This window comes from Loxodonta africana, chromosome 9, assembly GCF_030014295.1.
Source record: "Loxodonta africana isolate mLoxAfr1 chromosome 9, mLoxAfr1.hap2, whole genome shotgun sequence".
Classification (NCBI taxonomy): Eukaryota; Metazoa; Chordata; class Mammalia; order Proboscidea; family Elephantidae; genus Loxodonta; species Loxodonta africana.
Window position 1 is genome coordinate 45136505 of NC_087350.1, and position 14651 is coordinate 45151155.

Genomic DNA, 14651 nt, shown 5'->3' on the forward strand with positions numbered 1-14651 from the left:
TCCCATAAAAATAGGTCTTAAAAAAGCGTAATGCTCAACAGTGGCGCCTCTAGGAGGGCGTGGGGTATGCAGATCATACTGGATGAGGCAGTTACAGGGGGTGATACCAAAATGACTTTCCACAAAATTTTTGTGCAGCGTTTTAGCAGAAATTTTTTTTTTTTGATAAAAAATCCTTGTAGTCAGTCATAACAACCAAAAAAATTTTTCCCATAAACTCAGCTTACATGCGTCGCTATACCTACAAGGCTAAAACTCTATACTAATTTACTTTTTGAACCCTCTAATGCGCTCCGGTCAGAGCTATCGTTGTTACCCAGTTACAGTGCTTCGAATCGCGTGGATTCGTCTGCACGCTACAGGCATGTGCTGCTGTTTTTGTTGCTGCTGCTGTTTTTATAGTTGCCGATTTTGTCAAATTTTCTGGGTTGTTTTTTTTTAAGAATGAAGTAGTAATTAAAGGAAAACAAGAAGGAAAGTTAAAAAAGGCTTCTGCTTAGTTACTAACAATGTTGTAACTAATGATGCAATTCAATGTAGAAAGATTTTACAGAACAATTTTGTTGTTGTTAGTATTCATATAATCTAAGAAATAATACATTTAAGCAATTTACAACTATATCTCATATTATTCTATGATTAAAATTGATAATAAACTTCCATGTGTATCCAAAGGGAGAGTGACACCAGAAGTTAGAGCACTGGGTGACAGTAACCCTAGTGACACCACTGATGCTCAGGGCAGATATTCTTTACTAGTTAAGCTAAACTATTGTTTGGTTTTAAGAAAACTTCAGGGGATATTTTTGGTTTAAGGTTTAAAGATTATCAGAGAGGAATAGCTTCAGGGGTTCCTCCAGCCTCTATGGCTCCAGAAAATCTGGATTCCATGAGAATTTGAAGTTCTGTTCTGCATTTTCTCCCTTTTGATCAGGATTCTTCTACAGAATCTTTGATCAAAATGTTCTGTAATGGCAGCCAGGCACCATCCAGTTCTGGTCTCATGACAATCAGCTTTGACTTTTGTGGCCACTTGTCCAACTTGTTGAAGGACAAACTCAACAGGTGTAATCTCTTCAATTGCCCGACTAACCTATTGACACAGGTAGAGATCTTGTCCTCTGTCTCTCCTCTGCCTCAGGGACTCTGTGTCTTCACCCTGTAACCTTCTCATTGTTGGCACCAGAAGCCACTTTGCTGGTGGCCAGGCTGGACACTGGCCCCAGAAACAGAGAGTGTCCTGCAGGCTGGATCCCAGGTTGCTAGTCCTCACCCACAGGAACACAGAGTCCAGTTGTTGGGTTCTTGGAAAAGCTGCATCAGAGGGTTTAATGAGTGACCTGCAGAGCTGTTTTTCACCCCGAATGGTGCACAACAGTCTCAGAGGTCAGGCAGTGCGAGGAGGCTGGGAAGCTGGATGGGGCCCTGGCCAAAGATAGCAGGCAGCTATAAAAGCAGAAGAGGAAAACAGCCCTCTCAGAGCTAGTTACACCTGCAGCTCCCTGGGGAGATGCCTCCTCTCCTCAGTGGCCATCCACCCTGTAGGTGTGGGCAGGGAGGAGGGGGTGAGCCTAGAACTGGGAGTCAGAGCCCAGGTTCAAGGCTGGTTCTGCCACTGGCTTACTGTAAGACCTTGAGCAAATCACTCTTCTCCAGGCCCCATTTTCTCACCTCAAATGGGAAAAGGAGGAGAAGGTTGAAGAGGAAGCAGGCCAGACTGAACGGACTCTCCCTTTGCAGCTTCTGAGATCTTAAATGGCACTTTGTCCTCCTCCTGGGCCTTTTTCTCCTCCGTCATCCTTCTCCTTGGCAGAGAATGGAGGCACAGGAACCTAATGGTTAGAGCCCTGGGCTCTGCAGTTGGATGGGCCTAGGTTAAGTCCTTCTCTTCACATCTAGCTGTGTGACCTTAGACAAGTGACTCATCTCTGAGTCCCCATCTGTGAAATGGGGATACTATTTCCTGCCTCTGGAGTTCCTGGGAGAATTAAATGAACCTGGGTCCATAAGGCACTGGACAGGACTCAAATGGTAGCTCAGCAAATGTGAAGGGCCTGGGCAGGACTGAGGAGAGGCAAGCAGGTAAGCTCAGCGGTGAGAGGGGAGTCAGCACCGGCCCTCTGCAGGCCTCGGCCTCTGAAATGTCTTGCCCCTGGGCTGAGCTGTCTCTCCTCCTGGTCTGCAAACTCCCTGGCTCCATAAAAAATTAACAGCTCAGCAAAGGGTAGGGCTTTAGCTCTGATCCATGGGCCCCAGGGTTGTACAAAGAGGGGCATTCAGCCCAAGGAAGGCACTCACAGGGAGCCCTAGACGAATGGGGGGGCGGTGAGAGGGCCTGGGAGACCCCCCATTTCTGCCCTCCTACCCCAAATCTCTCCTCCCCCCAGCAGGAAATTCCACTTTTAGTGATTTCTTTGGCTTAAAGCAGGGCTCAGCATCTGTTGTGAAGGCTGCAAGCTAAGAATGGTTTTCACGTTTGCAAATGGTTGGAAAAAATTTAAAAGAATTCGTGACATGTGCGAATTATATGACATTCAAATTTAAGCATCCATAAATTTTTATTGGAATACAGTTACTCCTGTTTGTTTACAGGTTGTCTGTGGCTGACTGCTTTTGCACTGCAATAGCAAAGGTGAGTAGTTGTGACAGAGACTGTATGTCCTGCAAAGCCAAAAGTGTTTACTATCTGGCTGTTTAGAAAAAAAAAAAAAGTTTGCAGGCTCATAGCTTAAAGGAAACCAACCAGTTTCGAAATTAGAAGTAGCCATGGGAGTCCCAGTTCCAGCCACTAGCCAGGCACTTGTCAGTCAACTCATGCCCCCTCCCTAAGCCTCCCTTTCTGCATCTGTAAAATGGACAGAGCGATTTCTTTCCTGTTTACCCCCAGCATTGCTGGAAGGTAGCATTTAGACAGTCTGATTGTCATTCACCCCTTAAAGGGAAACAGCTCACTCAGACTGCTTTCCTCATTGCCCAGATGAGAGAACTGGATGTTAACGGGGAGATGCCCTTGTCACACTGAGCAAGAAGAGCAAGGAGCCTTTTTCTCCAAAACACAGCGCATAAAGAGACAGCCTCTTTCTCCCAGAGGCTGTGTCTGCAGGCAGCTGGCACCAGGGAGGCCACTGGAGGTGGGGACTGTAGCCAGCCCAGGAGGGCAGGTGTGGACAAATGGGAGGAAAAGTAGTGCTGGGCTTCTGCTGAGCGCCACTCATCTGCTCTCGCCCAGGGACTCAGACCCAGGCCGAGTGCGCTGGACATGGACATTTTGAATCTTGTATCTCCCCAGCTTGCTCAGTCAAAACCAAATTTTCTACTGTGGCTGGAAGACTCCCCACCATCTCTTCACCTTACCTTTCTGAGAGTATCTCCCACTTCCTTACCCTCCCATTCCTCACTCAGCTCCAGCTGCCCTGGCCCCCTTGTCTGACCGGCACCACCCTTCCCTGAGATGTTGGTATGGTTTTCTCCCTCACCTTCTTCAGGTCGCTGTTCAAAGGTCACCTCAGTGAGGCCTGTCCTGATCAGTTGATCAGTTGATTTAAAACTATCCTCTTACTGCCCTACGCTCCAACCTTTCCAACTTTGTTTTTCTCCCTAGCACAATGATTTTATGCTCACTGCCTGGCACTTAAGTAGGACTCAATGACTCTTTAATGAGTGAATGAATGAGTAAATTTAACTCATTCATTCAAAAATATTAAGGTTTTTTTTTTTTTTTTTTGCTACTGTGTATTGCTGTCTGTGCTTATTTAATTCTCACAGCCCTATGTGAATGTGTGTGTGTGGTGGGGAGGGGGACCTCTTGTCATAGTCATATTTTATGATGAGGAAACAGAACCCAGACAGGATGAGTGACTTGCCCAAGGCCGCCCTACTCATGAGCAGCCTGGGGCTGCTGGATTCCTAGTCCAGTGCTCTTGGCCCAGAACAGATGGGTGGTGGTCTCCCCCTCACCAAAGCCCTCCATTACCAAAGCAAATAATTGGACAAAAAAACTAAAGTTGGTTAAGGACAATTGTTTTTATATTATGCACACATACCAGGTTTGGGATAACAGAGCCAGGCATGGGTGGGTGACAGTTGCTGCTACCCCTCACAGGGTCTACCCCACCCCTCAGATGCCTTGGTACATCGTGTCCCTGCCCCAGGTGCACTGCGTCCAACTGAGCTCCCTCTGGTGCTTGGGGCAGACATGGAGGGGTGACCAGACCTGTAGGCTTTATTTCCCAGCCCTGATGCCAGGCCCTGCCACTAGAAGGGCAGCCTTTGGCACTTGCCTGGCGTGACACTGGGAGTGGTCACAGGGTGGGGGGCTCAGGTCCTTGCGTCCTGGGGCCAAGGCTGAGCACAGGGTGATGTTTGCTGAAGGTCTTGCTGACTCACGGGGACTGGGGAAGATGACATTTCCCCTTTCCACAGCAGGGTGGTGTGGGCAAGGGCCGCCCTGCTCCTCCTGAGCCAGGTCTAGGCGGTGGGGGTGGGTCGGCTCCTTTCCCCCCATCCCCAGGGGTCTCTGGCCCAGGAGCTGCTACCAATGACCCCTTCTCCCTCAGTAGGGGTAAGGTGACACAGCGATGAGAAGGACGAAGACGCTTTGGTGGCGTGGCGCCGCGGCGCGCACTGTGAGCCGGTAGAGGCCGGAGCGGGAGAGCGGGCGGCGGGTGTAGACCGCACTGTAGCCAGCGCGCAGCGGACGCAGAGCGAATGGGCTGCGCGGGTCGGGCTCCAGCACGCTGAGTTGAGTGCGGTTGGCTGGGACGCCAGCCTCGGAGAAGGCGGCAAGGCGAGCTACGTCGCGGTGGGCGTGCACGCCCAGGGGCAGCGGCAGCAGTCTGTACTGCAGCGTGGAGGGGCCGCCCTCGCTGCAGTCCTGCGAGCAGCGCCGGAAGCAGGTCCTGCAGCCCGGAGAGACCGGCCATTGGAACAAGGCCGGCCGCATAAATTGGTCCTCAGACTCGAGTTCCCACTACCCCAGCTCTCCCTGCGCTCTGCTGGTACCCTCACGCCCCAAATGCACTCACAAGCACCACTGTTAAACCATTTTCGGGATCAAAAAACTAAGCCCCCAAAAGCCAGAGAAGTGCCCTTTCCTGTTGGAGCGGTTTCCCCCAGTGGATTTTCCAGCCCACGCCCCAGGGCAGCCCTGCTGGCATAGGGCGGGGATAAAACAGAGCTCTTGGGGTCCACCCAGAAGGGGCATGCAGGGCTGAATCACCAGCTTCAGACAGACTGGGAGTAAGGAGGGACGTTCCCAAAGACAGGTGCTCTGCCTTGCCAAGGGCGCCACTCCAGCTCCTGCTGGGGTTCTGATTGTAAGGCCCAGGACAAGCCCTGTCCCAGTGAACCTTCCCTAACCACTGTCGCTCTGGCCGCCAAGGCCCCCAAGTCTCTTTGTGTCTTTATGAGTATCTATAGCCATGGTGCGTGGTCTTGCTGATGATAGGGGCAGTGGAAAATGATATTTCCACTTGCCACAGCAGGGTGGTGTGGGCAAGGGCCTTCTGCCCTGCCGGTAGCCAGGTCTAGGTGGTGGGGGTGGGCCGGCTCCTTCCTCCCATCCTCAGGGGGTTGTTTTGTGTGTCTGTCTGTCTTGAGAGGTTTTGCGTGTGTGTCTCTGGGTGATGTTTATAAGTCTGTGTGTGTTTGTGTATTGCTGTATGTCCCTGTGTGTCTCTGTGTGTACTCTTCTTCCATCAGCCCCATTCTCTCCCAGTTCCAGCCTCTCCCAGCCCCTGGTGCTTGTCAAGAGGAGCTGGCACCCAGGGTGGCTGCAGGAAGGCACACTGCCTTGCCCTGTGGGCACAGAGGTCCTGACAAAGAGAGGAACATGATGGGGCTGCCCTCCCCACCAGGGCCTGAGATACCACCACCAAGTGTGACTGATGGCCTTCCTGGAGGTGGCGTCTGGCTGCACAGGAGCCAGAGTGGAAGGGCCTGGTCCCCTCCCCACTCCCAGCTGACTCTGCCCTTACCCTGGGCTGGGGCCCTGCCGGTAGGTGGTGGGACATGGTGTGTCCACACACTGGTAGCTGCCGCGGGTGTTGAAGCACATCTGGCTGGGGCCACACTCTACACCATCTTCCTCGCACTCATTGATGTCTGGGTCGGGGGAGGTTGGCCCAGGGAAGAGGAAAATGAAAGATGGACCAAAGGAGAAGGCCCAAAGGTAGGGACCAGGAAAGAGAAGTGGGGTAAGTGGGAGAAAAAATACCTTCGGAGGCCCAGAGGTGGGAGGCCCCACTCCCCTTGCCCCCGGCTAGCCTGGCCCATGACATTCCAGCCCAGAGGCCTCTGGTACCTCCAAATCTCCTCAGGGGCATGGTGGGCAACCTGAGGTCCTTCCGGAGCCCAGTGCTAGAGTGGAAAGCCCAGGAGAGTGGAGGACTGCTCGGGGGGACCAATTTTGTCCTTTTTATCCAGAGTGTCCACTACCAACAGGCAGAGTGGCCTCCAGTTCTCATCTACACCAGTGGGAGCCTTGCCCTTCTCTGAGCATGTTCACTGACCCCCAGGACAGACATGAGGGATGGAGACAGGCCTGGCAGGCAGGAGTCCCATTTTCCAGATGGGGAAGCAGCATGACTGGCCCCAGCCCTGGAGCACATTATGGGTGGAGCTGGGCTCAAAGGAAAGTGTGCCCAACTTGGCAGTTAACCAAAAAAAAAAAAAAAAAACCCATCGCAGTCAAATCGATTACAACCACCACCAGCAGCCACCTTGTGGCAAGCATTGGCTCTGTGCTGCTCTGTGCCCAGGCTCTACATGTCTTATCCCAGCCATTTAGGGGTTGGGGATGGGGCGCAGTGTTAGTCCCATTTCACACAGGAGGCTGAGGCTCAGAGAGGTGGATTGAATTGCCCAAGGATACACAGCAGAGCTGGGATGTAATCCCAGGGTTACAGAGCCTGTAAACTTATTCTCTTAAGATTCTTATTTCAAATGTGGGTGGGGCCCAGCCCAACCCCCACATGATAGTGAGAGCTTGGGGTGGTCTCTTGACCCCTCTGAGCTCATCTCCCTGCCCCATCTCACAGGATGGTAGTGAAGTGGCCTGGAGGACTACAAAGGGCTGGAAGAGCGGAGAGGGTAAGATCCCAACACATCCCTTCTCATGTTGGCGTGCCCTGTCCCCTCCGGCATCTAGGATGATGGCCCCGCCCTGGGCATACTCACCCTGGCAGTTCTTTCCGCTGGGGAGGAGGCGGTAGCCGGCGGGGCAAAGGCACTGGTAGCTGCCTTCTGTGTTCCGGCAGGCATGTTGGCACAGGTTCCTCACCTGGCACTCATCCAGGTCTGGCCCAAGCATGGCCATGGAAGAGGGGGGATAGCAGGGGCAGAGACACTGAGTCACACATGCCCACGTGGATGTATGCCTGCCTGCCAGGCTCTGGAGGAGGCCAGGGAAATTCCCCTCCTTGGGCGGCCCACACCCTCTCCCCACCCTATGCCACCCAATGCCCATTCTGACTTCAGGGATTGGGGATTCCCGGCCTTGCCAAGAGTCAGGAGCCCTGCCCTTCCCCGCCCCCTGCTCACCAAGGCACCATTGTCTCCCACTCCAGACTCCTCTCTTTAGGTGGGAATGCTGAAGTGTGTCAGCCCTCAGCAGGCTACCTCCTCCTCTCCCCTCTCTGCAGCCCAGGGGCCCCTTCCCTGACCACCCCCACCCTGCACCCACCAGTCCCTGTTCACATTCTCATGTCTACCTGGAGTATTCTCCTTCATTCCTGAAAATCTCCCTCTCTCATTGCTTGACCTCTGAGCACCAAAAACAGTATTTCTCGAAGTGGGTTCCTGGGAACTATTGCCCAGGAGACCCTCCCTCTGGGAAGCATCCAAAGTCAAATAGTTTGGAAGGTGTCCCATCCCCCCCCGCCCCCCCCCCCCGCCCCCGGCGCCCGGAGGCCACTTGCCCATGAGCACAGACAAGGCTTGAGATGCTCTGTAGCAAGAAAGCAGCCTCAACTTTGCCTGGTCCTGCCTTTCCCAAACTCCTTGGCCATGGAACCCCCCCCTTTTCACCAGACATCTACTGACACCCCTTGGAACAAGTGTATGTCTTGAGAAACACCATCCAAAACCCAGTCTGCGTTCACCACCTACCCAGACTGCCTGGGGACTGGGTTTCTGAACATGGTGACTGGAGCCCACTCAGCCTAGAAGCCTGAGGTAACATAGCAGGCGTGCCCCCGGGAAGATGGTTGGGCCCGGCCTTACCTGTGCAGATGCCATTCTGCCTGATGAAGCCAGGGGGGCACCAGGCCCGGCCCATGCTGCTCAGAGATACAGGACCCAGCCGGAAGGAGACCCAGGTATGGTAGGAGCCACCAGGGATGGGGGTGCGGGCCTGCAGCCAGGGTGCAAAGGGGCCCCTGCGGCTGATGGTGGTCACATTCTGTCCATTCCGTACCACTGGAGTGCAGGCTTTGCCGTCAGGGAGGAGGGTCTGGCCTGGCGGGCATAGGCAGCGGTAGCTGCCCTGTAGGTTGTGGCACTGGAAGACGCAGGCCCTGGGCAGCTGCAGGCACTCATTGATATCTGGAAAGGGGCCAGGGTCAGGCAGGGGTGCTGAGGATAGATCAGGGTTTGTCACACGATCTGCTCTAGCTGCCCCTCTTACTCTTGCCTCCCCAGAACCCAGCAGCCTCACAGGAGGCACCAGGCCTTCCTCCAAGCCTTCCCCTCCTGGACCACACCAGTCTCTTCTCCAGCTCTACCTCTACAGCTCAGAGGTCCCAATCTTCCCCAGCTCTGAGCATTATCCTGCCTCCAACTCCCTCCAACCCCACATTCCTTTGGTGTCCTAGTGAGGTCAATTCTACCTTCTAACCCTCTCTGTGGTCCACCCACTTCTCTCTACCCTCTCCCTCCTCCTGGGAGCCCAGGGATGGTGGCCTCACAGGGCTGGGGTGAGGGTGCGATAGTGTAGGTAAATCTTGGTTCCAGGCCACAGTTTCGGTCATTTGCAGGACTCAACACCAACGTTGTCATAAACACCGACTGCATGTGAGCCAGCAGTGCTGACCAGGGCCCGGTGAGGGGCTGGGTGTCCCCATACCTAGGCAGGGCAGGCGTGGGCCCTGGCTCCGGTACCCCCTGGGGCAGCTGCAGCGGTGCCCGCCTGGGGTGTTCTCACAGATCTGGTTGTAGTGACACTCGTCCAACTGCTCCAGACACTCATTCACATCTGGGGAGGCAGGGGAGGGGTCAGGCGTGGGATCTGAGCTCAGAGGCCCTCCTCCAAGGGATGGACTACCCACGCCCCGTCTGGGCCTCATCCCCGTCCCTTTCTCCAGCTTCAGTGACACAAGGTTGAAAGCCAACACTTGCAACTACCCTCCCAATTACACCAGGTTTGGATGTTAAGAGGGCTCTGGGTCCACAAGCAAGGAAGGGGCTTAAGAGGTGGCCTTTGGAGGTGGAGAGTCCCAGGTGCAAGCTGAACTGAGCTCTGCCATTTCTAGTCCTTGGGAAAGTGTGAATTCTTTTCTCTAAGCCTCAGTTTCCTCATCTGTAGAGCGTAAGGACGGGGCCACTTCATGGGGCTCTGGTGAGAACAGAATTGGATCACGCAAGTAAAGGGCTTAGGATCCTAGTAAGTGGGAAGAGCTCGAACAATGGTGAAAAAGAAGGAAGGGAAGGAAAGAGGGTGGAAGACAAGCAGGCAGCAGGCAGAAGAGCCCTATAAAGAGTCAAAGCAATCCAAGGACCCTGAGGCCCACTGAAGTTGAATGAGTGCATCTTCAGAGTTCAAGTTTACCCATCATGCTTTCCGTTGGATGGCTTCTCTCTCAGAGGAGCCAGAGGGACACAGAATCATGAAACTGAAGAATGCTAGAGTGGAAAAGACCCTAGAGGTTGTCCACCCAGGGGTGGCAGCTAGGTTTCATCTCTAATGCCAATTGCATTTGATTAGTAATGGCTGCTGGTGAAGCTGTGTTGAGAAGGATTCAAAGCTGGTGTCTAGGCCCAGCCAGAAAAAAGGGCCATGACCTATGAGGGGAAACAGGGGATGTGGCAGCAGATATATTGTATGTTTGCCATCCTTGACCCAGTTTCCCTGTCACTGAACAGATGAGAAACGTGGCCTCAGAAAGTAAAAGACACTTGTGAAAGGATCCTCAAGTTGCCAGTAGTCAAGGTGGGCTAGAACCAACCCAGACCTCCTGAGCCCCAGCTAAAGCTTTTTCTATCTGGCCTCAGTGGACTCCTTCTGCCCAGAGAGGTTCAGATCTCCCCACAAGTCCAGCCCCCCAGTGACGCACAGTCCTCCTCCAGCTAAACTCTTGACAACTGCTGGGTTCCCAGGAGAATGGATGGGCCCTAAGCTGTCCCCGTCACCTTCACAGCCAGCCCCATCAGCAGCCACCCGGAAGCCAGGCCCACAGTAAGGAAGGCAGTGGTAGGACCCGAGTAGGTTCACGCAGCGCTGCCCGTCCTGACAGAGGTGGGCATCCCATGCACATTCGTCCACATCTGAGGGTGAGAGAGGGGCCGATGGCTCCATCAACGTGTATCCCCCAGGCCCTCCTTGCCACCACCACTTTGGCTCAGCTTATACACACCCCTCTTGCTAGTTCTTTCCATCATCCCTCTCTCCTCTCTGAAACACAGGACCCAGCCCAGGGGATCCAAGGGCCTTGGCCTGCAGCTTCCGAGATGAGGTTGCAGACAATCTCCTCTATAGATGCCCATCTTGAAGCCCACAGAGACCTGGCTCTGGAGTGCAGTGCTAGGCCCTTCGGATATGAGTGGTGAGATGCAGATTGGGGTTCAGCCATCAGGACAGCTCTCTCATGATCAGATTTGCCATCTGGCAACTTTGCTGAGGGGGTCAAGTAGAGCAAGCTGGCAAATGGATGTCAGCACACTTGCCAACACCCATCAATTGGAAATGACCGCTGGGTGTTGAGAAAGCTTCTAAGGCCATGTCCACACTTAGTGAGAATAAACACCAAGAGCACGTGGTAAACTCGTGTATGTGCTCAAGGAAACCTCCGCCCCCCACCCAATGTCTGCACCTCTCTCATCAGCAGCCTCACAGCAGGGAGGGAGTCCCAGTGGGGTCAGGGTATTGGAAATTGCAGGCTGGTATCCAGTGCCCTCTGCAACAGGCCATCCCCTGAGGTATGTGCCCCAAGCCAAGGCCCTGGCTCCAGGGACCCCCTGCACACTCCTCCTTGCTGGGCCGGGTCGAGAAGATCCTCTGCACATGAGGGTCCACTCACCTTTGCAGTCCCTGCTGTTCCAGGCCAGGGTGAAGCCGGCTGGGCAAGAGCAGGAGAAGCGACCAGGTGCATTGTGGCAGAAGTGGGAGCAGGGGCTGGGGCCATCTGAGCACTCGTCTCTGTCTGGGTGGGGAAAGGTCTGGTGGTCTGTGCTCACAGCGGCCCCTGCAGCCAGCTGGGCAGAGTGCTCAGCTAGGGGTGACAGGCCTCACTCTTCCCTGCCAAGGTGGGAGTAAGGACGCTCACCTATACAAAATGCTCCCTGGGGGTCAAGCTCAAAGCCCTCTGGGCAGCCAACTTCATTCTCCTCTGCAAGGCAAACGGGGGAGGCCCTAAAGACCATGGAGGGCACCCTTGCCCAAGGCCACCCATGGACAGAGAGTGGCCCTGGACATAGCCCAAGCTCATGGCTCTCTCCTGCCTGCTTGGTCAGGTCAGTGCCCCTGAGCCAGGTACAAAGAGTGTGGGCCATCCTGAGCCAGGCTGGGTGCCCAGCGAGGCAGAGAACCCATTCCTGGCCCAGGCCTGTTGGAGGGGTTGGCTGGGGGATATGCTGCGTCATGTCAAGGTGCCCTAGAGAAGCTCATGGTAGGGCTGAGGCAATGAGTCAGGCAGACACAGGAGAAATCATTAAAGAAAAGAACAGAGCGGGAGGTCCTCACGTGCAAAACTGTGCTTGTGAGAATTCAGAGGACCTGAATCTGCTGGCTAGGCCGGGAGGGCTCGAAGAATGGGTGAACGGTAACAGCTGCTGAGGATAGCAAGAACAAGGCAGGGGATAGGGAAAAATGTATTCCGGAGTCAGGAAGGAGACCAGACTACTTAAATAACTGCAATGACAGCCACCATTTCTAAAGCACCCAGTGGTGTCAGACTAGGTCTGTAGAGATAGAACCTGTACTCCTTATACCCTGCAAGGCAGGTGATGTCATATCCATTGTGCAGTTGAGAACACTGGCTCAGAGAGGGCCAGGGTGCCCCCAAGATCACACAGCCAGGCAGTGGTGCAGCAGGAATTTGAACCAAGGACTGTCTGGTCTCAAAGCTTATGTTCTTACCACTGTCTCTTATTCAAGGTTAAAAAGGTTTTGGGACCTCGAATATGATAACATTTGTATCTTTAGCATCCATTGGTTGAGAAAATAGGGCGTGTTCATATGAGTCTCCAGGGGTTTAAACAGTGGTTCCTGGCCCCCTGGGTGGGGTCCCTGGTAAAAGAGGGTGGAGGGTGGCTTGAGTCTTGGACATCAGTGGGGGTACGGGCGTGAGGGTTGTGGAGTGGGGTGGGTGGTTGGACCTACATCCTGGGGCCCCGGGAAGAGTCCCCGGAGAATTTTGAACGGGAGTGGCCTGAATGAAGATCTATCCCTATTGGGGGTAGAGCTAGATGGACAGGGACAGGGACAGGTTAGAGGTGGGCAGACCAGGCAGTGAGCTGTCTCAGTCCCTGAGCATGTGTGGTCTCTGGTCACCAGATGCAAGGTGCGTGTGTGTGTTTGGTGTCACCTTGGCTATCGGCCAGGTGCACTGGCCCTAGGCAGGGTTTTAACTGGGAGAAGGGGGGTGAAGCAAAGGGTGGGGCCTCACCAGCTTGCAAGGCTGTGGTCAGCTGGAAGTGCAGGGCCTCAGCCTCGGGGTCGAAGGCTGTGCTCACAGCTGAGGCCTGCAGGTGCTGCACCAGCTGAGGCTGGAGGCCCCGGGCTGCGTCGTACTGGATGCTGCGGTTGCAACGCAGGAATGTTGGGAGGCCGCCCTGCAGGAAGGGCTGCGTGGAGTCTACGAACAGCTGCCCGGGCCCCATCTGCACATAGCGTTCCTGGAAGTCCTAATTGTGGAAGAAGAAAGGGAGAATGCCTGGGGTGCCAGCTCCCAAGAGGCCTGGGACCCTTGGCCTCCACTTAAGGGGCCAGGCCAGGGGGGATGCTAGATGAGGTGACTTGCATGGGCCTCTCAGCTTTTCCTCCAACCAGCTGGGTAACCTTAGGCAAGCCACTTCCCTTCAGTGTTCTTGTTTACGGAATGGGGAGAATGCTCCAGCCCCAAGTGTCTGGGCTCAGAGCATCCTCCCCCTGGGCTCCAAGTCCAAGCTATTAGTCCTTCCCCAAGTCCAATGCCAAGCCATGACCAGACCTTGTGAAGGTGTCAGGAAGGAAAGTGGGCCCAGCTGCTAGGGGGCTGGTTGTGGCAGGGCACCCAATTCTCTCTCACTCACCCCATCTGCGCAGCCCCTGGGGCTGGTACTCTGAGGGGTACAAAACAGTCTCAACCCCCACCTGCACTTGAAGGTCTGCATCAGCCAGGCTCTCGGGGATGATGCCATTGACCATCACGTCGAGAAGAAGGAGGCCATCGGGATCCAGGCCCCGAGCCACCTGGGTCATTGTGAGCAGCTCACCTGCAATCCCCACCCACCCCAGAGTCACCACTGGGGAGAAGCCCAGGGCTCGGGCCTCAGCCCCACCCAGCCCACCCTGGGGGAGACCCTGCTTACCTGTAGCAAACTCCACGTGTGACTCCTCCTGGAAGCTGCCACCTGTCAGGGAATGGCCATTCAGGGCCTCCCCATTCTCTCCAGCCAGGGCCCAGTAGATGGGGTTGATGGCCACGATGAGTATGCGCATCAGCGGCCCTGAGCAGGCAGGGCAGGGAGGCCAGGTTAGGGCTGGATCCAGAGGGCAGCTGCTCTCTTGCTCAAGGACTCTCTGTGACTCCCTACTGTCCTCAGGAAAGCATCAACCCTTCCCTCCCTGCCCACACTCAGCCCCATGACTACCTGGGCCAGTTTTTTAAACTGGAATCTGAAAAATGGCAAAGGCAAATATCTATGTACTTCACGGCATTGGTGTGAAGATTAATAAGATACATTTATACGAAGAAATGTACATAAATTGTTGATATTCAACTCAATCCAACAAAGATTGATTGGGGACCTATGGGGTCACCATACAGCCTGGGCCTCCATAGACCCTCAATATATATTTGCTTAACTGAAGTGAAATCCAACAAAGTTTCATAAGTTGTAGACACCTTCCAAAAGCCCAGGAGAGGAAGAATGGTTCCCAACCACTGACTTTGAAAAAGAGCTGAAAAATTGCCCTGGACATGGGTTCTCAGACATTCATTCACACGATGCCTGGTCCTGCTGTCGAGGCTGGGCTGGGCCATGGATTGGGGAAGGGGAAAGGTCCTGCTTGCTCAGGCTCAGGCTTAGGGTCAATCAAGCTTCTCAGCTTTGCTGCAATTGTCAACTCAGAAGAAAAGAGAAGTGCCAGGAGACTGATGTTTATGGAGCATAACGTTCTCGACCTGTCTGTGCCTCTGTTTCCACTAAACAGAGCCTGGCCCACCTGGCTTGGGGCCAGACATTCCTCCACAGCTCCTGTTGGACTAACCAGCATCTTGCTTTATTCACTCTCTACT

The 14651-nt window shown here is 54.3% G+C and overlaps 1 protein-coding gene across 1 annotated transcript in view; it reads right to left on the minus strand.

Moving 5' to 3' along the window:
* Positions 1-2281: 2281 nt before the first annotated feature.
* HMCN2 (hemicentin 2) overlaps positions 2282-14651 on the minus strand; it is a 160315-nt gene continuing 147945 nt past the window's right edge. Inside the window, exons 88-98 of the mRNA XM_064291328.1 lie at positions 13723-13860; positions 13505-13626; positions 12819-13056; positions 11478-11540; positions 11232-11354; positions 10345-10479; positions 9062-9190; positions 8221-8541; positions 7177-7296; positions 5976-6102; positions 2282-4898 (exon numbers count right to left, since the gene is read on the minus strand). Of these exons, the coding sequence (XP_064147398.1) occupies positions 4553-4898; positions 5976-6102; positions 7177-7296; positions 8221-8541; positions 9062-9190; positions 10345-10479; positions 11232-11354; positions 11478-11540; positions 12819-13056; positions 13505-13626; positions 13723-13860 (1862 nt within the window). The 3' untranslated portion in view covers positions 2282-4552. The remainder of the gene's footprint in view (positions 4899-5975; positions 6103-7176; positions 7297-8220; positions 8542-9061; positions 9191-10344; positions 10480-11231; positions 11355-11477; positions 11541-12818; positions 13057-13504; positions 13627-13722; positions 13861-14651) is intronic.